This window comes from Osmia lignaria, chromosome 5, assembly GCF_051020975.1.
Source record: "Osmia lignaria lignaria isolate PbOS001 chromosome 5, iyOsmLign1, whole genome shotgun sequence".
Classification (NCBI taxonomy): Eukaryota; Metazoa; Arthropoda; class Insecta; order Hymenoptera; family Megachilidae; genus Osmia; species Osmia lignaria.
The window spans coordinates 5,093,845-5,116,719 of record NC_135036.1 but is presented as its reverse complement, the minus strand read 5'-3'; the positions used below and the strand labels follow the sequence as shown (position 1 = coordinate 5,116,719).

At 33.6% G+C, this 22,875-nt stretch overlaps 3 protein-coding genes and 1 non-coding gene across 5 annotated transcripts; 1 reads left to right on the top strand and 3 right to left on the bottom strand.

Annotated features, from left to right (window-relative positions):
- The first annotated feature begins 281 nt into the window (after positions 1-281).
- Positions 282-10,121, top strand: Oga (O-GlcNAcase). 2 transcript variants are annotated; one of them, XM_034332152.2, is made up of 13 exons: positions 282-638; positions 800-851; positions 936-1,269; positions 1,353-1,797; positions 1,878-2,458; positions 2,620-2,931; positions 3,000-3,174; positions 5,031-5,084; positions 6,238-6,323; positions 6,401-6,570; positions 6,649-6,844; positions 6,910-7,069; positions 7,132-10,121. In XM_034332152.2, exons 1-13 carry the CDS (start codon positions 569-571, stop codon positions 7,266-7,268), a joined length of 2,772 nt encoding a protein of 923 aa, XP_034188043.1. In that variant the 5' UTR covers positions 282-568; the 3' UTR covers positions 7,269-10,121. The 2 variants fall into 2 exon arrangements, with proteins under 2 accessions (XP_034188043.1, XP_034188044.1); XM_034332153.2 differs by lacking the exon at positions 5,031-5,084.
- Positions 9,109-13,954, bottom strand: LOC117607910 (uncharacterized). Its single transcript, XM_034332160.2, has 12 exons — positions 13,775-13,954; positions 13,489-13,699; positions 12,455-12,699; positions 12,174-12,363; positions 11,880-12,035; positions 11,665-11,809; positions 10,941-11,045; positions 10,787-10,869; positions 10,663-10,727; positions 10,533-10,585; positions 10,352-10,469; positions 9,109-10,258 (listed from the first exon to the last, which is right to left on the bottom strand). Exons 1-12 carry the CDS (start codon positions 13,952-13,954, stop codon positions 10,169-10,171), a joined length of 1,641 nt encoding a protein of 546 aa, XP_034188051.2. The 3' UTR covers positions 9,109-10,168.
- A 296-nt stretch (positions 13,955-14,250) lies between these two features.
- LOC117607907 (uncharacterized) lies at positions 14,251-18,864 on the bottom strand. Its single transcript, XM_034332150.2, has 3 exons — positions 18,742-18,864; positions 18,260-18,584; positions 14,251-18,134 (listed from the first exon to the last, which is right to left on the bottom strand). The coding sequence occupies exon 3, from the start codon at positions 18,101-18,103 to the stop codon at positions 14,252-14,254; it is 3,852 nt and encodes a 1,283-aa protein (XP_034188041.2). The 5' UTR covers positions 18,104-18,134; positions 18,260-18,584; positions 18,742-18,864; the 3' UTR covers position 14,251.
- A 1,409-nt stretch (positions 18,865-20,273) lies between these two features.
- On the bottom strand, positions 20,274-20,345 carry TRNAE-UUC (transfer RNA glutamic acid (anticodon UUC)). The gene has a single exon. It is a non-coding gene; the product is annotated as a tRNA-Glu (tRNA).
- Positions 20,346-22,875: the final 2,530 nt, after the last annotated feature.

Below are 22,875 nucleotides of genomic sequence, written 5' to 3'. Positions count from 1 at the left end.
CACGAAGTTCGGATTCCAATACAAAATGGAATAACTGTTAAATCAAACATTAGTTAAATACATTACAACAGATTATCATATATCATTAAGTTAACTTACATTTGAAGATTAGTACGAGCTTGAACACTTGACAAATCCGGTTATTATTTAAATAATTACGGAACACAATATCAGCGGCAGTCCCACCTTCTCATCTTGAAGTGCACCTTCTATTCAAGTTCCAGATGTCGCCACAATCCAGCGAAACGTTCCGTTAATCGTTCTGCATAGAGTCGATGGATCGAGAAATCGTTCAGTATCGATCAGGACAGCGGGTGCAGCTTGTCAGATACATAGGAGACGAGGTTTTTATTCCTTCGGAGGTGTACGGGTCCCGAGTAAACTCTTTTGCTCTCAAGAAAATAAGTAATGCTGTCGTGACGTTCGTGCAGTAGGATTGTGCTTCTTAGGAAGACAGCGTTCACAGTCTCCCTTTGCGTTCTTTCAAAAAACGGTAGCATTTTGCACTCGGCAACTCTAGCCATTTTTCTACTTCGATACTAAACAAACGTGCCTCCTGTAATCCGCAATGGCGGAGACAAATGGGGCCGCAAATTTGAATACGAAAAATGGAAATTTCATCTGTGGCGTTGTTGAAGGTACATGAACGGTTGTCTTGCGACATGTAGTACACGTATTTGGTCATCATTCGCGATTATTTCACGTAGGAGAGGGAATGATTGGAATGCACAATAGTTCACTTGCATTATTCATCATAATACCCAGTATTCCTCTGATAAAACATATTTTGTTCTTGCAGGTTTTTACGGTCGCCCGTGGACCACTGAACAAAGAAAGGATCTGTTTCAAAAGCTAGTATTTCACATTGATTCTAAGTAGCTGCGAATACAGTATCGAAGACATTATCTCATATTGTTGTATTAAATAATTTTCAGATTAAAAAAATGGGGGATGGATTCGTATTTGTATGCACCGAAAGATGATTACAAGCATCGTGCATATTGGAGAGATTTGTACACAGTCGAAGAAGCAGAACATTTAACAGGACTTATAACAGCTGCCAGAGAGTGTGGTATTACATTCTATTATGCGCTGTCTCCTGGCTTGGATATTACTTATTCGAGCTCAAAAGAAGTGACCATATTAAAAAGAAAACTGGAACAAGTTAGCCAATTCGGTTGCACTGCATTTGCATTATTATTTGATGACATAGAACCCGAAATGAGCGAAGCTGATAAAGAAGTATTTCAATCTTTTGCTCACGCACAAGTATGTGAATAATTCAATTGTAAAATAATATATTAGCTATCATATATTTTATGCATAATTAATTTCGATCATTTCTTTAATAGGTTTCTGTAACAAATGATATTTTTCAACACCTCGGTCAACCCAGATTCCTGTTGTGTCCAACACAGTACTGTGCAACTAGGGCAATGCCGAATGTAGCATCTTCGGAATATCTTAACACATTGGGGAGTAAATTAGCTCAAGAAATCGATATAATGTGGACTGGCCCCAAAGTAATATCTAGACTTTTAACTGTTGAATCCATCGAGGAAATTACAGAGGTTTTGAGGAGGCCACCGGTCATATGGGATAATTTACATGCTAATGATTATGATCAGAAAAGAGTATTCCTAGGACCGTATTCAGGCAGGTCTCCTGATTTGATTCCTAAGTTAAGAGGAGTTCTAACAAACCCCAACTGTGAATACGGAGCAAATTTCATAGCAATTCATACTTTGGCTCAGTGGAGCAGATGTAATGTTGATGGGAAAAGGGATTTGAGTTTGAGTAGGCATTTACTTCTAATTATATAAAATATTATGTTTCTATTATTTTGTTGTTTACTCTCATGATTGTCTACTTTACAGATGATACTGTATCTGCTGACATAAAATTGGAAACTGAAACAGAGGACGGAGTGCTCGAGGACATACCTTCAACAATGTCTCCAAACATATATCATCCTCGACACGCTTTAAAAAATGCCATTAACGATTGGTTACTGGAATTTAACAAAAAACGCAATGTATGGGGTGTCATAGCGAAACCACAGCCATGCGTGGCACCCACGATCCCGATTCCAATAATTCCTTCCGTGAATACCTGTATGAGCCTTACAGCGACAACGACGACTACTGTTCCCGCGACTCCCGCACCAGTAACTAACTCCAATCACCTTCAGGCATTGGCTGAAGTCTGTTCAACCGTTCCAAGCGCTGACAATTATGTACAGCCTTCTTCTGGTCCCGTTATGAATTCTTTGGTATCCGATACAACAGTTATCAGCGAGCCCATTATTCCATCAATTTCTTCTGCTGTGGAAAATGTAACGAGTTCAAATACATTGTCGTCCATGGAGCCAATGGATTGTAACACAACTCCTAACAACTCCCCGGCTCACACAGCGAAGATTCAAACGGAGGATGATGCTATGGTTGAAAATATTTCAGTAAGTCTTTTTACCAGTAACAGTATACAGTTTTTATAGCTTCTCAAAATACCTCAAGTTATTTAGTCAAATTTTAACCGGGGTATTCTATTTTAAACAGTGTCTACTCACTTTTGCCATTCACTGTATGTGAAATATAATTCTTGAATATTCTTTTACAGACATGTAGCGACGCATCCGGTAGTATGCAAGTGGAAGTGGATGGTAGTTCTCCTGCAGTAAATGGTACTCAAATGATCGTTGAAAACGATAGTGAAAATCATGATAGCGGTGACAATGGTGATCAAGAATCTCCCGATGTTGATAAGAGACTGACGCCTGAAGATCTTTCTCTGCTATGTGATCTGTTTTACTTACCGTTTGAACACGGTGGTCAAGGCATCCAGTTGTTACAAGAATTTAACTGGTTAAAGAGCAACGCTCATCTTGTTATGAGAAAACCGAAAGGAGATGAAACTACATCTCAATCCGACGTATGTGGTACTTCCTACATATTAAAATAAATTGCAACTATAATTGTTAATTTAATGAAAATTTTTAGATCGAAGAATGGCATGCACGCGCAGCTAAATTAAATGATATGTGTAACGCTGTAAATAGACTATTTCAGCGACTTACATATTGTAACAATCGTGAGTTGTTATATGATCTATATTCATATGTGTGGGACATGAGAGGAGTCGTGTCTCTGTTAAACAGTTATGTGAAATGGTTGGGTAAGTTACATTTTGTTTACATGATAAATATGTTTTACAAAAAGAATGAAGAAAATGCTGTAAATTATGTAGAAAATTGTATTGAAATTATTTAGATCATCACAGTAAGCATAGTGTTTCTTAAGTATTATTAAAGTAAAAGTAAAAATAGTAATGTAAAATATACAAAGAAAGTTCATTCAAAATGCTAGTATGCTGGTACAATGATCACAGTAAAAAAATTATTCGTGTTACTGCAATACATAAAACGTTCAAAAATATTACTGATTTTTATTTTTTATTTAATTTTTATACTGTCGTGTCAAGTAGAAAGTTGTATTTGTTGTGATACAGATGAGTGCTGTTATCCATTTTTCTCAGAAGTTCTATAATTTATTGCCTATACTTATATTTCAGAACAAAAGTGTCTCGAGTATTGGTAAGTGTAATATTCTATTCGTTTTTTTTAATCCACTGATTTTGTCTTTTTACAAGAAAGATGTGTTTTTGAATATGAAATGTATGTTTCATCGCCACTAACGAAAATTTATGATTTTCAAAATTTCAATAAATTTTAATATACTAAAATAGTACTGAGCAGCATTATTTTTTTAATTCATTTAATAATTTACATTATATATCACACTACATACACTTCCTTGTAAAATGACATACAACAACATTTAAAAAACAAATTACTAATTCCAAAATTTACTGATGTTTTGTTAACTTGTAAATCCATTAAATTTGTTAATTTAATTACATATGTAATATATATAAAAATTAATACTATGTACTACTATAAATGCTTCACAAGTATTTCACAAATACTTTCAAAAACATAAAAAGTTCAAAATCATTATTGATGTAATAGTGATATTAAAGTAAAACAAAATGTAGAAAAATATTACTTTATAGTAGCTATGAATAAATGTTGATTTAAATACTTCAATAATTTTATAATCATTAGCCTATGAACATACATCAGTAATAGATGGAATTAAAAAATTTCATAAATCGCATATCTATGAAATTGCGTATGTACATTTGTTTCTGCGCTTTAGAATCAAATGTACTATGTGGCGCGCGAAAATGAACCAGTAGGGTTGCCGTAAGTCAATATTAGAGTAGATCAAAAAATATACATTAAATCAATTTTTCTCATTAACAAATGCAATTACAAATATTTGATTCTTGAAACTACAAACCATAATTGCATTAAACAATTGCACAAAACTGAAACACAATAAGTCATTCACGAGATTGAATTAATCAATGAAACCTCTTTATTTTTTAATGTATACTATTCTTTAGAAAATGATTTTCTTATTTGTCGACTAACGGCTTCCTATTTATAATTCTAGTAGTGAATAAAGAATGTCACAGCATTTCTCATTTTCATTTTGTTTTAATTGATATTCTCTAACAATAATTTGTACTTTTTTCCAAGAAACTATGTTAATACGTACATGTGTATATTCAATTTATGTAATTTACATAATGAGAATAAGGGGAATTGATGTGGCTTTCTAACGCAATAGTCAGCGAACAAATTTTGTGTAGCAGACACTTTCTGGGAAAGTATTTAACAGCATCTATGTGGACCTGAACAAATATTACGTTTTAAATAACCTTGTGCCAGCTATTAACATATTGGTTGACTTTCTTTCACAGACAATGTTTGGCAGAAATGTATTCGTTGCATCCAAAGCATACAATTATTTTGATAATGTGTATAGGTAAAAATATAATGTTGGAAAGAAAGGGGATCATATTTGCAGCGAATAATTTTTGCCAGAAGTATAAGTGTATGAGGAACAATACAGCTTCAATTCATTGACTAACGTGCATTTCTGTGTTTTCTGTCTTGTTGATAGCGTTTGGCAGATTCCCGTCGACGATGACTACGTTTACCCAGGGAAGCTACACATGTATGCGATATTCACCAGACTGAGTAATCCAACAAAAAGCGCGCGACTAACAAAGCTTCAAACCAGCGAAAGTGTGATTATATCATTTCAAATTACGTTTGAAGCTTTGTGGAAAACTATTATAATGAACATAAGCAAAAGATTGGCGCGTAGAAAAGAGATGGACATACTTTTTTATTTTACAAAAATTTTAAATACACTGATTTTTATTTTGTTTCGTGCAATTTATTTCTAATTGTATTTCATTTAATTATCCGCATTATTGAAAATAAACATAAGTGACTTTAATAATTTTTGCACGCAAAGTATGTCCATCCACAGTTTTGACAAAATTGGCAAAGTTAAAACAATCTTTTAAAATGTGAAGCGCTTATCCTAAATATTATACTGGTCAAACACAACTAACAGAAGTTGTATCCTGTACGCTTATCTTATATTATATAATTTATTAGTTATGTGAAAGAAGTATGTATCCTAAAACTGTTTTTTGAAAGCATCTTTTGTAGATTGTGGATGACCAATGATACAACCTCCTTTTGCCAACTTGCCTGTACTAATTTCTTTTAGTTCCAGAAACTGTATTCTTTTCAGGAGTAATAGGAGTTTTATTTCAGGCGCATTTTGGCAAACTGGATTACCATTCCATCAATCCCATCCTTTCCACTATCTCAGCAGTCTTATTGCGCGAACTTAGGTGCAACATTTTTTCAAATCAATTTCCATTATAATTTTTTATCATAATTGGTTCAGTCTATTGTATTATTATTATCTTTGATGAGACACATTTTCTGATATTTTGATTTGCTTTTATTTAACAATCATTCTGTATACGTATGAGTGATTAGTTTAAATAGTTTTATTCGTTAATGAAATGATGCACCGTAGTTTCTTTTTCGATCGATGGATTTCTTTATCTGGTAATACGATATTCTCATCTGTATAAATGATATAAGGAATTTGATAGTTGAACGAGATGAGGATAATTGAAGCACCATCAATCGAAGTGTATTTATGCATGTTACAAATTTAAGCCAAATTAGTGTTCAGAGCAGTGGTGGCCATTTAATAAATTTTACAAACTGCATAATCGCGCGCGTACACAACTTTTCGTATTTCGTCGTTTATTAAGGCTGTATACTGTGTTTTGGGATAGGGTTCTCGAATGGCTGGAAAGAAACTTTTATGAGCGGAGAACAAGAACCATGGGTGTTCCGTGGAGGTCTTACAGCTGATCTACAGGTGTGTTTATACGCAACATTTCTTTTATAGTAAGAATAAGTTGAAAACAAAAAACAATGTAAAATGTTATTTCGCAGAGATTAATTCCAGTGGACAGTGGTAATGATTTATTTGTTTACAAAGCACCAGAAGTGCCCACTAGTAAAATCTATACGATTAGGCCTTACTTAACAAGCGATGAACACGCAGTGTATTCTGTATGCAATAAAGTATGTGGCTGTATGGCATCTTCTGCAGTTGCAGATAGGTGAGAAAGAAGAATCCTGTTCAGAAGTGAATATTTCATTTATATAGTTAATTGTCATTGTTGAATTTTCAATTTCAGATTAGTTGGAGGTTTCTTAACTTTGAGTCCGGAACTGTGTATGATTGTTGAAGATGAGAGCGGTGTGGTAGGTTATGCACTAGCTGCCTTAAATGTAAAATCTCATTATCAGAAATTAGCAGTTTCTTGGATTCCTGAATTGCGGATGAAGTATCCGTTAGATGACAATATAAATGATTTACCACAGGATATTCAGGTACTTGTGTTTTAAATTATTTCATTGCACGTTTGTAATCTGCTAATGTTTGAAACTTTTTGTAGGACTCCATACGATATTTCCATTCGTTCGTACCGGATGTACCTGAACAATTGTGCAGGCAACATCCGTCGAAGCTGTATTGCGCTGTGTTGCCAAATGTTATGGACCAATCTGTCCCTAAAAGATTAATTACTTGTATACTTGCCGCTTTGAGAGCAAATGGTAAGTCTTTCAAAATTGTTAATTATTTAAAAGATGATCTGAATTTTTATTCGTTTCTTCAGGTTCCTTTGGCGTACACACTACAATGTCAATCACTGATAAAGAGTCTCACGAGTTTTACAGTAAGCTTGGTTTTGTCGATTTGAATCCAGCACACGAGGAATATCCTGGCATCAAGACTATGTGCAGAAGTTTCTAACAAAGAGTGAGTACACCAGTGATATTTGTGAACAAAGTGTATTTACTTGGACCATCATCGAAGAAGGCTTCTGTGGCCTAAGAATTAAGTTCAAGTGGCATAGAAGTATGTTTATTTCTAAGAAAAAAAAGAAAGCCCAGAATACTTTCTGTCCATTGTATATTTTTGTACAGTGGACAGAAGGTGGTTTCTTGACTTCTCAACGAGGAGAGAAAAAAATACAGGCAGACTTTGCATTATACTATCTTTAATGACTTCCGTTCTGAGAAGCTGTCCTATAAGATATCTGCCTTCTTATATCATATACAGTGGGTGATCAAATTATTAGAGCCATGGTATGAAAAATGGGTTTATCGTGTTTGTGTAGAAATAGAGCCACAATTTTAAGGTTTTTACATTATGTAACTTTTAATCAATAATTCTCCGCTATTAATATACAAAAAAATACTTATAAAAATAATGTTAGTATTTCGTAACGCCGCCTTTTGCTGCAATTACTGCCTCAATTCATTTCGGCATACTTTCGATGCATTTTAAGCAATTCATTTTGATTGCTTTATTTCTAGCCCATACTTCTATCAATCGTTCAATCAATTGACATTTATTACTAATAATATTTCCACAAATTTTCGATGGGGTTGAGGTCCGAAGAATTTCTAGGCCAGTCAAGAACTTTCACTTTTTTTTCAACTATATATCATAATTTTACAAGTATCAATACATCAAAAAAAAATAATAAAAACTCCGTTTAACTCGGTTTTCATTTAATTAATGATATTTCTGTAAAATCATCAATTTATGCGAGTAGCTCTAATAATTTGATCACCCACTGCAGTATCACCCAAATGTGTTTAACGATATATGCGTGCATACAGTGTATATACGGTACGAGTTAAGTTACAGTGATATCTGCATCATTAAGCGGAGAGAATGTGAAAGAAAATGTACAATGTGCAATAGTAAGGATTAACAGAGGTAAACAGTAAACGAAACAGAGGAAAAGGAAGAATCTGTTAATTTTATGAATATTTATGTTTGTGTGTACAACGCTATGGGATTTTAGTATATCCGGTATGCTTGTATCTTAACTAGAAAGTTTTCTTAAAACGAAAATGTATATATATAACATGTATGATGTACGAGGAAAAAATACCAGTATGTGTGTTCAATTAATGAATTATTGAAGCTTTTTAAACCACTGAATAATATTTTCTTATCGGACACATGTGAACAACGGAAGATACAAGAGGAATTCCGTTCGTTCGAAATGTTTTCTCAAGCTATAGTATTTTTCACGAGAGAATAGTACCATCGGATGAACGAATTTTGGTTTTGTTTGCGCATGTTGGCTCTGATTGGTTCTGCTACGCTCCGTTACCAAGGTAACGCGCAAGCGCCGTACGGCTGTAAGCCACGCTGGGCAGAAAGTATATCCGGTGATCATAACCTTGTGAATTATGATTCACTACCTCTGTCCTATGTATAAGCCGTTCCTACATTAGTATATTTTGTCCACCGTGTATATGGCGGATGCAATGGGAAGTAAATTATGGTGGGGGAATTTTCTATTTAGTCGAGCTGCGCGAAATGGTACTATTCTCTCGTGAAAAATAGTATACGAAAAGAAAAGCGACTAACAAGGTCTAGTTTTAATCTCAAATCCACGTTTTTATGAAAACCATACCTATTCCATAGGTACTTTACTGCCCAGTAGCAAAATTTTCACTTCGAACATGAATATAACTGATATTTAATATGCCTATTGTAAGGCCTTTTTTATGTTTAATGTATCGTCCTCGACTAATATTGTTCTTAATAACACAAATATCGGTATTATTAATGATGTTGAATCGACTCTACGCGTGTATGTAATGCAGTGAAATGTGATACGCCTACAATTGTTTAGATAATATTTTTTAATTTCGTTAACACACTTATGTATGTACTATCCAACAGAAACGAACATTTCTGTTCCGTCGCGATAACAAACGTTAAATGATACAGTTACGTTTTATACGATTGTTTATTTTAGTTTGCTTCATCGTCAATAATCGAAACGCAAAATATGCAAAATCTTTGTAAGGGAAAAATATGTATAAGAAACAGTAACATATAGTAAACAATTGCTATCGTTAGTTGTTCGTACCGTCTTTTGCACGACAGTGTATCAAATGTACAGAGCTGAAATAGAAAGTAAATAACGATAAGAATATACACATGAACATACACGCATATACGAAAGGAAAGAAAATAAATATAAAAATCTTAGATATCTGCCTTATAATTGCTATTGATTAGTACTACCACGAAACAGTTGTATCACAGACTGAGGTGTGATTTTTGATCCTAATTAAGGGTCAGAGTGTCGTGCTAGGATTCGATGCAATTGTCATGTACAAAAGGAAGATTCGATCGTCGTAAGAATCGCCTCTATCTGTAACTGAGATCTATTTTAATTCGGATCTCCACTTTATAGAATTTTTATACTCGCTGTTGATTTTTACGACGATTGAATTGATGCGACGAAGGTGCGTTTGATGAGAAGGCTGGAAAATAAACATTTTTTTCTTTTAATTACTGGTTCCTTCTTTTTTTTATAAAGTCACGTTACAGGCTTATTAAGACCATGTATTTTGTTTCTTTGTTCACACAAAGTATATTGATACAAATTTACATGCATTGATTTTTAAAATATATATGATTATTCTTTCTAATCTTTTGAAGGTGATAACAAACGTACAATAATATTTCCAGTTCTCTCGTTGTGCATTTGTAAGTAATGTATGTGTAATTAACACTACGAAGCGATATGTGATTACTACTGATTTATTTAAATAAATATGCCAAGACTGATATTTCTGGTGTAATTAAAATAATTGTAATGAAGGGTGATATTCATATCATTGCAATTTATTTAATTTTTTCAGTGGCACTGTTGCGACGTCATTATATTTTCTCAAGTTCTGGATTTCATTTTGGAATTGTAGTATCTGGAATTTTAAACAGAAAGTGATTTATCAAACATACTCTTTCCCTGCAATTAGTATCTTGTTTTCATCAGATGAAAACAAAGTGGTGTATACCTTTTCTATTTCATTTTTAAACAAATTTTGTTTAGTTCTTGGCGAGGTTATATGTGCATCTTTAACTTCAAGTTCGTTTAAAGATTTCAACAATTCGTTAATTTTCTTGTTAATATCCCTGCAAAGAATTAATGTTTCAATTGAATAATTTTTCACTCAAAACCAAACAATTTTTACTCACGTTGGTGGAACGAATTTTTGTTTCCTTTTTATCTTTGATCCCCTTTGATTATTCTATAATTTCAATCAATCCAAATAAATTAAAAATATGATACGTAAACTAAAGATAAGATGATGAAAATAATTCTCACCGATTTTAAATTATGCCTAAATATGGGTGCATAATCTTCCAGATCAAATCCAAACGGAATATCATCTATGAAAATTTATTTAACAATAAGTTAAATTTTTCAACTTGAAATTTTGTTAAAATACCTTCACTTCTTTTCATCGCCTTTTCCATGGAAATACTAAAACTTCTCTTATCTCTCCTCCATTTTTTTAAAACATTTTCATCCCTATCATTATTTATATACATTAGTATATTTTACATAACTTGTAAAAAAAAGATAGAATTATTTGTTCTTACTTTACTTTTTGTAGTATTAACGTTTGTTTATCAAACCATTCTTTTATTTTGGAAAACAAAAGCGAACGATATTCCATTGAAATATTTGCGCCTTTATTTTCACACCTGAATTACAGGAAAAAAAATGTTTAATTAAATACATAATATTTCTCTAATTTACAAGATTATTATCTATAGACTATAGAATATTCAACATTTTTATTTCTAACAAATCTTTAAACGATTTTAATTATATAAACAATCGAGCTACTTATTTATTCCTACATAATTTTCCAGACACGACAACATCCAGTCTGAATCGTTCAATTTCATTGGATTCAATTTAAATCTCTTTCCATCTTTTGTAACAATATCAAAAACACGTTCTACATTCTTTACATTATTCTTATATTTTTTATTCTCTCTAAAGGAAATCTTATTCTCTACTTTTATAGGATCAGATTGATCAAACCCATCAGTGTTCCTACATTCTCTTTTCAAGGACCTTTGATAAGTTTTCAAAATTTTTACATTATTTCTCACATAAAGCGATCTGGGTGAAGGACCCATTAAACGCAGAACTTTATTATTAATCTCATCCATTTCGTCGTTGATTGGAATATCAATCTTATTCTGAAAATTTTCTGAAGGTTTTAAAAAAGTGCGCTTTGTTCTTTTGTTAATTGTTACACCAGTTATCTTTGGGAGACAATTATTGATTGAAAATACTTTCTCGTCGTAGTACCTGCTACTAGGCTTGTAAGATTTGCGTTTCTCTATGGTAGAGGGATCTCTGTTACGTACTGCACTTTTTAGTGGCACAATTTTCTTTTTATTTCTTCGAGGAGACTGATAGCAAAGAATCGTCGACAGTTTCGGCTCAATTTTGTCTGAAAAATGGTATAATTTTTATTTAAAAATTTATTTTCCTGGATCAAGAGCAAAAATTCAGCCACTCACTTTCCTTGAACTCAACTCGCTCTTCAGGGTGGGCATTGTTCCATTCGATCCGCAAAAATTCAAGAATAGCCGAATAACCTGAAGCCACGATATCTTGCGGGGGCGTGATAAGTGGATTCTGTGCCACCTGAAGGGTTTTCAGTTTTGGCAAAGTGCCTGAAATATTACGAGATTAACAGTTTTTGGCCGGCCACCAGGCTCGTTTTTGCGTGAAAAATTTGTTTGCATCGAAATTGTCGTCTGTACTTGAAAGAATTATGTCTTGTAGAGTCGTATATTTAATTATTAGCTTACAAAGTTCTAACGGTAAATTTTCAATTTTGTTTCTCTGAAGCAGGAGAGTTTCTAAGCACGTATGGAATTTAATGGTAGCCGGTAGAGAGGTAAGCCTATTGTTCCTCGCGTCCAACCATTCAAGATATCTCAAGGAGGTAAAAATATCAGCTGGCAGTTCGGTCAAATTGTTATCTGCCACGTATAACATCTATAAACAATAATACAATTTTAATAATAACCAAAAAACAATCATGAATCTTGATAATATTTTAGTAAGATTACTTGGAAAGGTAAGATACCCTTATGTATGGAAATTTTATTAATATTTCACTTGGAAATTGTGTTAATTCAGTGTCAGAGAAATCTACAAATGTTTGATTACATATTGGCTCTTTCTTAGGTACTGGCAGATTTGTATCAGTTAGCGAAGATTTCTCCGATTTGTTTAGTGTAGTGGAAGTATCTGAACCACTGTCCGGAAAAGCGTCCTCGATAAATGTTAGACTCATATCATTTTCATTTGTATTTTTTGAATCATTCACTTCTGCAATAGAAATAGTTTAAACTAGATTTTCAGTAACAATGTTTGTACATCATCAGGGCCAGCCCTTAAATTTCGGGGGTCCGAGGCGAGCTCCGTTAAAGGGCCCCTTTATACAGGGTGTTCGACAACAGGTGGGCAAAATTTTAAGGGGTGATTCTAGGGATCAAAATAAGACGAAAATCAAGAATAACGAAATAGCGTTTGCGGCTTTGTTTTCCAGTAATTAACGTTTAAAAATTCGAGTAAAAAGCGCCTGAAACCTGCAATCCGTCCAGCACCGATGACTGAACGTCAGGTCAGCAGGGGTCGGTACAGTCATACTATTCAACGATTCTTGGTTACGACTGTACCTTCCCCTGCTGACCTGACGTTCAGTCATCGGTGCTGGGCGGATTGCAGGTTTCAGGCGCTTTTTACTCGAATTTTTAAACGTTAATTACTGGAAAACAAAGCCGCAAATGCTATTTCGTTATTCTTGATTTTCGTCTTATTTTGATCCCTAGAATCACCTCTTAAAATTTTGCCCACCTGGTGTTCAACACCCTGTATATGACATAAAAAAAATACCTCAAATAAAATTTATAAAATTAACATTAAAGTTTGTATAACTAATTTAGATTTGCATTTACATCGATTAATATTCAAGTAAACATTACTCTTCTTGCATTCTTAGATGCAAAATCGTCTTATGGGGCCCCTGGACTTCGGGGGGGCCCTAGGCGGCTGTCTAGTCTGCCTAGGCCCAGGACCGGCCCTGTACATCGTAAGATTTAATTAATTTGTCTCCACCTGAATCTTCAACTGTTTCTTTAATAGCGTTTGATGATTGATCATTTGTAATAGAAGACTGCGTATTTTCAGCAAAATCGTCCATATTTGATCCAAAATCATCGAGATTTTCATCGAAATCATACGCGTTCTCTATGTCATCATAAACTTCGAATGAACGAGGATACGAATTATTTGCAACGCTGAGTTTTCGACATTCATTATTGTCGTTCTAGTGATACATATTTTAGGAAATTAAATAAAGGTTATACAGATAATTAGGGAATAAAGGTTGAAGACTTTCTACCTGAGATTCTTCGTCAGAAGACTTTTCCTCGATCGTTGAAGAGGTTTGCTCGGTAACCTGTTTTTCTTCATCGCGTTTTATATTTTCAACACTTTGATGAATAGATAAAAATCTTTTGCCGTTTGATCCTGTACCAAGACCGTAATATTGGGTTAATAAACTCTTTGCTAAATCAGCCATGGTCCAGAGTGATGAATTTTCTTCACTGAACTCGCTTTCGGAAGGGGATGAAAGGTGAAAGTTGGAAGGCGGTTTATTAAATCGATTGTAATCGTTGTTTATTCATTACCTTGGTAACGAGAATATTTTTATTATAGAAAATATATTACAAATGGAAATTTGTATTTACAGATTAGTATAATAGATTTAAACAAAGGTTTAAATCAGTCTTTAATGCACATTTATTTAACATGGTATGTTATGTAAGGTCACTTTTAACCCTTTACTTTTTAAAGAGGTATTTACATTCCTGTTTTGTTATTTAGATAATAACAAACCCTTATAAGGAGCTTTCCTAACTTTCTCATATAATACATCAAACGCTTGATCTCCATCATATTTCATAAGATTCTTGAAATATTTTGTTTTTTTTCCTGTCTCATCAAAACAAAGATCATGTAATTTTTCAAAAACACTAGAAGTATTAATTCCTGCTCCGTGTAATATATCGCATAAATCTTTCAACGTAAAAAGTCTTCTTTTAACTAAAAAGTGATTTAAATAATTTTTCTCGTTAAAACAAGACTTGTGAAAATTTCTCAAAACAGAAGCAGCATTATTTCCTGTCATAGACAGTATACGGATTAAATCATTAGGTGTGAAACCTGCCTTATAGAAATCATTTAAAAGCTGTGTTTTGTTTCCTGTCTCATCAAAACAAACAGTAGAAAGTTCTTTCAAAGCAGGACAAACATTACCTCTTGCTCCGTGCAATATGTTACATAAACCACTCACCGTAAAACCTTCCTCATTTAAGAAATTATTTAAATACTTTTTAGTTTCTGCTACAAAACAAAAGTTGTGAAACTTTTCTAAATTGTCTACCGCTCCGCTCAATATATTGCATAAATCACCGGGCGTAAAACCAATCTCATAGAAATCAGCCAGAAGTTTTGATCGTTTCCCTTTGGGATCGAAATAAACACTATGGAATTTTTTTATAACAGCGGAAGCACGGACGCCTGATCCACATAACATACAAGATATATGACTCGCTTTAAAATTTGCATTATAAAAATCATCTAAAAGCTTTTTTCTCTTTCCTTCCTTATTGAAACAAGCACTATGTAATTTTTCAAAAGCATCTTGAGGATTAGCCCCTGCTCCATTTAATATACTAGACAGATTAGCCAGTGTAAAACTGTTTTTTTCATCTTCTCCTTCGAGAAAGTGTTTTAAATGTTGTTTTTTATTTCCTTGTTCATCAAAAAAAGTGTTATATAATTCCTCAAAAGCTTTTATAGCATTACCTGCTGCTCCATGCAAAATACTAGATATACTGACCACGTTTATTCCTTCTTTTTCTAGAGTTCTTAAATATTGCGTTTTATTTCCTTCTGCATCGAACCACAAATCATATAATCCTTTAAAAGCTTTTGAAGCATTAGCTGCTGCTCTACTTAAAATACTAGACATATTAGCCAGATTAACTCCTTCCTTCTCTAGAGTTTTTAAATAGTGAGTTTTATTCCCTTCTGCATCAAACCATAGATCATATAACTGTTTAAAAGCTATAGGAGCTTTAACTCCTGCCCCATTTAATATACTCGACATATTAGCCAAATTAATTCCCTCTTTTTCTACAGTCTTTAAATATTGTGTTTTATTTCCTTTTTCATCGAACCAGAGGTCATATAAGTCCTTAAATGCAGTGGACGCTTTACTTCCTGCTCCACTTAAAATACTGGACATAGTAACCAAATTTATTCCTTCTTTTTCCAGAGTTATTAAATATTGTGTTTTATTTCCTTTCTGATCGAACCAAAGGTCATATAAATCTTTAAAAGCTGTAGGAGCTGTAATTCCAGCTCTGTTTAAAATACTGGACATGTTAGTTAGTTTTAATCCTTCTTTTTCTAGAGTCTTTAAATATTGTGTTTTACTCCCTTCTTTATTAAACCAAAGATCATATAATCCTTTGAAAGCACTCACAGCACAATTTGCTGCTCCATTCAAAATACTGGACATAGTAGCTAGATTTACTCCCACTCTTTCTAGAGTTTGCAGGTATCGTGTTTTATTTTCTTTTTCATCAAACCAAAGATTATATAGTCCTTTAAAAGCATGTATAGCAGTGCCTCCTGATCTGTTCAAAATACTGGACATGCTAGTGAGATCTATTCTGTTTGTTTTCAGAACTTCTAGATTTCTTTTTCCTTCTCCTTTAATTAGATAATTTAAAAACTGATGAAATGTAGGTGTTCCTTGTCTACCAACTACACTTTTAGCAAAATTAATTTCTTCATTAATGTCTCTATTCTGAGTCTTCTGATAACTAGATCTATTATTTTTTATATCTTCTAAAAGTTTTTCCATCATTCCCTTTGTAATATGACCAAATTCATGAGACTCTAACCAACGTAACGTTATTTCACGTAATTCTTCATGATTATATGGAACATCAAACTTATTCACCTCATTCCTAATAACACTTTTCAATTTTTTCTTATCATATTGATTAACTGCAAATATTAATCTATCCAAAAATTTAACTTTTATTTCCTTTTCATTCTCATCGGAAAGACATCCTTCTTCCTTTTCTTTTTGCAGAAAAGGTGGAAGCTTTAGTAGATTTAGAACATTTTCTCTTGTTGTTTCTTCTTGTGAAAATTTATAAAGATCATTCCCATTTATACAGGTACAATTTCTTAAAATTTTATATCTTTTCTTTTGAATATCTATGTCATCAAATTTTAAAGGATAAAAATCTTCGGGTTTCCCATTTTTTAATGTCTTTTCTTCTGTAAGCATTAGATTGGCATTAGTGTAGATAATAAAATATCTTATACCATGCTGTAACTCTTCAACAAAAAGTGCAAAATGTTTATTAATAGAAAACGTATTCTCTTCTTCCTGTTTAGAGGGAAACAATTTACTATAGTCAATATCCCTATCTGCATCATGAGCTTTCACATAAGTAATTCTATTTCTATAATTGATGATGATGTCGTTAGATATATCAGGGCACTGCCCTTCAAAATTTATGGAAAACATATTTTTGTGCAAAAACATGTCATGCAAGAAGGACATTAATAAACTGAATTCATATACAATCCTAGATACATAATTTCTAATTTTTTTATGTTTTCCTGGAACTGCCAAAGTACGTAATATTCTTTTTTGTAATGTTTTATAATTATCTTCAATTTCACTGTTTTTTTTCATTTTATTTCTAATAAGACTGTTCAACTCTTCTCTATTAGGCTGATTTACTGCAAATACTAATTTATCCAAAAATGCTTCTTTTATCTTTCTTTCAAAACCTTGACAAGGTGTTCTTTTTGCTATTGCTTTTTGCATAGCAGCTGAGAATTCTAATCGCTTTAAGAGTTCTTCTCTTATTATCTTATCTCGTGAAAACTGATAAAAACCACGCTCTCGCACACTATCCTTTATAAAAAAGAAATCTTTTAAAATATAGTGTTCCTTCATATTCATATTATCAAATTTAATAGGATAAAAATTTCTGGATCGTCCTCGTTTTAATTTCTTCTCTTCTGTAAGATCCAAACCTGAATTGGTATAGATAATAAGATATTCTATATTATTCAATGAACCATCTAATTTAGACATTAGATATTTAACAAAGCTATCAAAGTAATCATTTATATAAAATCTTCTTTTTTCTTTTTCTTTGGTGAACAATCCAGCATACCCAATATCGTTATCTACATAATATTTGTCTACAGTTTCAATGTGTAGATGAATGGATTTCTCTTCATAACGAAGAACAATATCACTAAATTTGTCAATCTCAGAATCTCCAAATGCTAAGGAGGTTGAGGCATATTTGTGTTCATGTGCAGACTTTCTAAGCGTACAAAGCACTGACAAGTCCAATTGATACATAAGTCTAATCAAAGTATCAGGAATATTATTCCTGTATTGATCATTTTGACAAGAATTATGGAATTCATCAGGTGAATCTTGTCTAAACTCATCTTGTAAATCACTCAACAATTCTGAATCTTCACACAATCTCTTTGGTACTACATCATTTTTGTCTGTAACAGAATGTTTCCGTTTTCTAGAGTGAAAACCAGGTTCAGAATTTTCATTAGCTGAACTCCTTGAACGATTATTTTGTTTCGATGGCAACGGTTCTGGCATCTTGTAATGATTGCAAAAGTGCTTTCCTTAACTAAAACATTACATATAAAATAATCATCATAACCCGAAACGTTTGGTAACGCTTCAAACACATGGGTCCAACGAACCTGGCACGATTCTCTAATAGTTAATATAGGAGAGTAAAAATTTGCTTACCTTGTCTATATTCCGTCAAGTACAATGTTAGAATTGCTTATAAACCCATGAATGGTTTTCATACTTTGTTTATACAATGCAGGTAAACACAAAATTGTATGTATATAGGGAGTATAGTTTCTATAATAACACGAAAGATAGCGTGTGGCGTGTGCCGCGTGTGGTTTTATAGCGTATGTGATCCTATCATGTTCACGTACTGTTTTACCCACGGAGGAAAATGATATATATACACCCAATAGGTTTAAATGTTGGGTAAATTTTACTTTACCGGACCCAAAATTTTCGATATTTTTTTTTAATCCATAGTTTTTGATGCGAGAATCTGAAAATGCAAGTCTTAACTTTAGGAATCCAGTCGTTAAAAAGTTATAAGCGTGTAAAGTTTGACATTTTTAGCGGATTTGCTGAAGTTCAGCCCCTTAAACTATAGTTCACGATTAACAATTATTAGAAATATATAAAAATACGAAATTTCACACCTCTGACTATAAGAACACATTCGCGACCGAGTGCACGCTTCGGCGGCCCTTATAGCAAGCTTTTCTGCTACCATGGAAAAATTTCACCCACGCCGGAAACATATAGCGCTCGACTTTTGGAGGGAAAACTTCACCGGAAGTGTACTCTCCGGCGGGGTTTACCGACCGAACTAGAGGTCGCTACAGTTTCTCTTTCTATCGGTAATGACTAGAGATAATAAGACCAGACATGTTTTCGTTCTGGAGGAGTCATTTAGTTGATCCCAGATACCCCCCCGGTTAGATTAGATCTGAATGTACAGAGAATTCGAAATACACTATCAGCAGTAAGTACAGATCCAACAAGACTGGACTGCTTTTGTTTTCGAGGGGACATTTGACAAGACCCAATTTTTACTCTTTCTGATTTTATTTTTTAAAAGTCAGACAAAATCAGCAAAAGACCGAAAAATTATTAAAGTAATTGTTTGACAGACCTGTGTTTTAAAAAGACCGCCATAAATTAAATTGTTTTTAAAATTCGATTCTCTCTCCATCTATACAAAGATGGTAGAAACCACTCAATAGCTTACCGACTGAATTTGCAAAACGAAATTGTCGGTATGCAAAGAGTGTTACCGGTGCTTCGGGGTCCCTAACACCCCAGAATGATATGTCAGTATGCAGAGAGTGCTACCTATGCACCGGGGTCCCTGAAACCCCGGATGCCATAATGTTGGTATGCAGTATTACCTGTGCTACGGGGTCCCTAACACCCCAGAATGATATGTCGGTATGCAGAGAGTGCTACCTATACACCGGGGTCCCTGAAACCCCGGATGCCATAATGTTGGTATGCAGTATTACCCGTGCTTCGGGGTCCCTAACACCCCAGAATGATTATCGTGTCGGTATTCAGATGGCGTCATTGGCGCAACGGGGTCCCTGACACCCCAGTATGAAATCAGGTCCGTACGAAGAGGGCATAAGCAGTATAATAATAATTTCCCTTCGGAGTTTATTTAATTTACTTTATTTATTTTTTACGCTTATTCACAAGTCCATCAAAGAGGAATAAAATTTATGATTTTATTTCTCTTCTAAGCCTCGGCCGACCACTCCTTTTATTTATTATTTTATCTTTCCTTATGAGTAATGTAATAACTATCCATATAAAATTTCTAAATTTCTTTAGTTTGTTGATTTTCATTGAACCGTATCACTAATTTGCTATCAACACCACAGTAATAATTGTTTAGAGATGTTTATGTTGAAAAATCATATCGGTATTAAATTATAATACCTATAAAATTTTTAAATATGATTTTCAATAGCTACATTTTATGTAGAATAAAACAAAATTCATTTAATTTGATGATGTGCTTCAAAAAGTTCTCAAAAATAGTTTAAATACTTACTTAGTCCCTTGAATAGCTGTTTTGTATAAATACTACAGCTACAATGAGAAAACAATATTGTTTTTGTTTTTTATACAAATGAGTATTAGGAAATGAAAATTGATTATGACGAAGTAAAAAAATTCAAAAATTATTTTCCGGTACCGGGAATCGAACCCGAGCCTCCTGGGTGAAAGCCAGGTATCCTAGCCACTAGACCATACCGGAGAAGTTGAAATTAATGTTTTCCTATATCGTGATATTGAACACCTTGTTATAAATAAAATTGTGAATTTAAGCCACTTATATTTATTTAAACATTATATCGCATTCTGAATAGTCGTTAAGCAGACATGTCGTTAATGCAGTGAGTGACATTGCTGTAGTAAAAAGTTTTTCGCAAAATTTTGAGTTTTAATTTGCGAATTACCAAAAATACTTTTTGCAAACTTTGTTTTTATTAGTGGGAAACCTATGTTTAATGCCTAAGCCAAATTCTGGGTCTTATCTTTTGAGTCAGTATAGGTAATAGTCATCAAATACTAGAAGCTCACCGCGTGCTATTCTGTTCCTAAGTGTGAACCCCATACTAATCCGATATTAATTTTAGTGAGTATGGTGTGCGTCCGAGGGTTAAAAGCACTTATAGGATACTCAGAATTGGCATGCATCAAAAAATCACGTTTAATTCATAATAAAAGCAAAATAGCATTCATTTTTAAGGACTTAATGTGTCATTTGAAACTACATAAAAATATTTTACTACTGCATATATTACTCTTATACAGGGTGTTCGACAACAGGTGGACAAAATTTTAAGGGGTGATTCTAGGGATCAAAATAAGACGAAAATCAAAAATAACCAAATAACTTTTGCGGCTTTGTTTTCCAGTAATTAACGTTTAAAAATTCGAGTTAAAAGCGCCTGAAACCTGCAATCTGCCCCGCACCGACGACTGAACGTCAGATCAGTAGGGGTCAGTACAGTCATAATCAAGAATCGAAGCCGAATGCTGCAGTATCGAGAAACATAATAGCACGAGGTAAGTTTCTACTATTCAACGATTCTTGGTTATGACTGTACCGACCCCTGCTGACCTGACGTTCAGTCGTCGGTGCTTGGCGGATTGCAGGTTTCAGGCGCTTTTTACTCGAATTTTTAAACGTTAATTACTGGACAACAAAGCCGCAAACGCTATTTGGTTATTCTTGATTTTCGTCTTATTTTGATCCCTAGAAACACCCCTTAAAATTTTGCCCACTTGTTGCCGAACACCCTGTATACATATGTGTAATTTATTAGGAGATAGACATAAGACTGTTAGTTCTTCACAAAAATTTTATTTCCGCACATTTCACGCGTTCCTTTTACAACTTTTGCTACCTTTTATACAATTTACAAAAAATTTTTCGTCTTTCACTTCGACAGACTCGGCGCATTCCAACAATTTCGAACGCGCGCGCACGCTTCAAATGAAAAAATATCAATGAACAAACGTGACGAATGAATTATTTAACGAAGACGCTCGACAAGAATCTTTTTGGCTAAGTCGACAAATTAAGGATGATAATAATTAATTACGTAAGTCGATAAGTAGCAACTATAGCAACCGATAATATCATTAATCGCTCTAAAAGAAACTTTACACGTAATATTTCTTCTTTTTACTAGCTCCGCCTCTTTGGCTTATGAACGTTTATGACTGACCGTACATATAAATGGTATAAATAAATAAATAGTAAGAAAAAACTATTCGTCGGATACGCTAAATGAACTGCTACACCTTGATTAATTGTCCCCAGAGAATTTCGTTGAACAGAAAACAAGCTTCCGCGTATCTGTCTTTCGTTTGAAGAAGAACCTCCGCTGCGGTTAAAAATCCTGACCGCTTATAATTGATTTAAACTCGCGAGGAACCTGCCCTGACCTAAGTAGGTGAAAGCAAATAATCGTATCCATGAAATCGATTATTCAATCGGTGCGTTAAACTAAAAGATTCGACACGGTATTTCCTTCGCGTTGGCAATTTCTTAGACGAACTTAGAAAACGAAATTTTCATCTTCCAAATGATACTTTTCCCAGCATTCCCTCGATTGAATAATTCCGCGACATTAAATTCGAAATTAATTTTACAGAATTTGAAATGTGAGATCGTGTGAAAAATGTACATAATGAAAAACGAATGATATTTTTCCTACGTTTTGATTTTCGATTCGATGCCAACGCAAGGATTGTTTTAACGACCTTCATCATTCCGAAGTCACCAGTTGGACGACATAATCGCCGCGCACCTTCGAGGCGCGCTTTCAATTAAAATTCTCTTAAAATAGCGGTACAGGAGGTGGACGTTGTTCTCGAAAGGTACAATTGTTTCGTTTAATCACTGAAACGTCGCGTCAGATCTATTTAAAAATGATACTTGGAAAAACTAATTGCTCGCGTTAGCTCTGCGAACGAACACGATGCGTTGTACGAGTGTACACCCACGAGCAAAGTCGGTTTCCCCAGGGAAAATGGCGATATAGGGAAAACATGAATTCTCAAAATCCTAATTTGGACGATGTTAATACTGAAAGTGATTTAGGTACAAAATAATATGATTTTTAATTATTTTTTATATATAATTGAAAAGTACGACTAATGAAGTAAATATTAATTCAAAATTTCCCGCGCAAACGATTGATTATACGTAAGTGGTGGAAGACCACAGACCTATATACAGGGTGTCTCAGAAAGAGTGTTAGTCCTTGAAGAGG

What these genes read in the sequence shown, in the direction of transcription:
- LOC117607910 (XM_034332160.2), bottom strand. Translation starts at nt 13,954, where the DNA reads ATGGCTGATTTAGCAAAGAGTTTATTAACCCAATATTACGGTCTTGGT. An exon ending in TAAAATTTCCATACATAAGG is followed by an intron (nt 12,364 to 12,454) that starts GTATCTTACCTT and finishes TATTGTTTATAG; the next exon opens with ATGTTATACGTGGCAGATAA. An exon ending in GCGAGTTGAGTTCAAGGAAA is followed by an intron (nt 11,810 to 11,879) that starts GTGAGTGGCTGA and finishes ACCATTTTTCAG; the next exon opens with ACAAAATTGAGCCGAAACTG.
- Oga (XM_034332152.2), top strand. Translation starts at nt 569, where the DNA reads ATGGCGGAGACAAATGGGGCCGCAAATTTGAATACGAAAAATGGAAAT. An exon ending in CATCTGTGGCGTTGTTGAAG is followed by an intron (nt 639 to 799) that starts GTACATGAACGG and finishes TTGTTCTTGCAG; the next exon opens with GTTTTTACGGTCGCCCGTGG. An exon ending in AAACTACATCTCAATCCGAC is followed by an intron (nt 2,932 to 2,999) that starts GTATGTGGTACT and finishes GAAAATTTTTAG; the next exon opens with ATCGAAGAATGGCATGCACG.
- LOC117607907 (XM_034332150.2), bottom strand. Translation starts at nt 18,103, where the DNA reads ATGCCAGAACCGTTGCCATCGAAACAAAATAATCGTTCAAGGAGTTCA.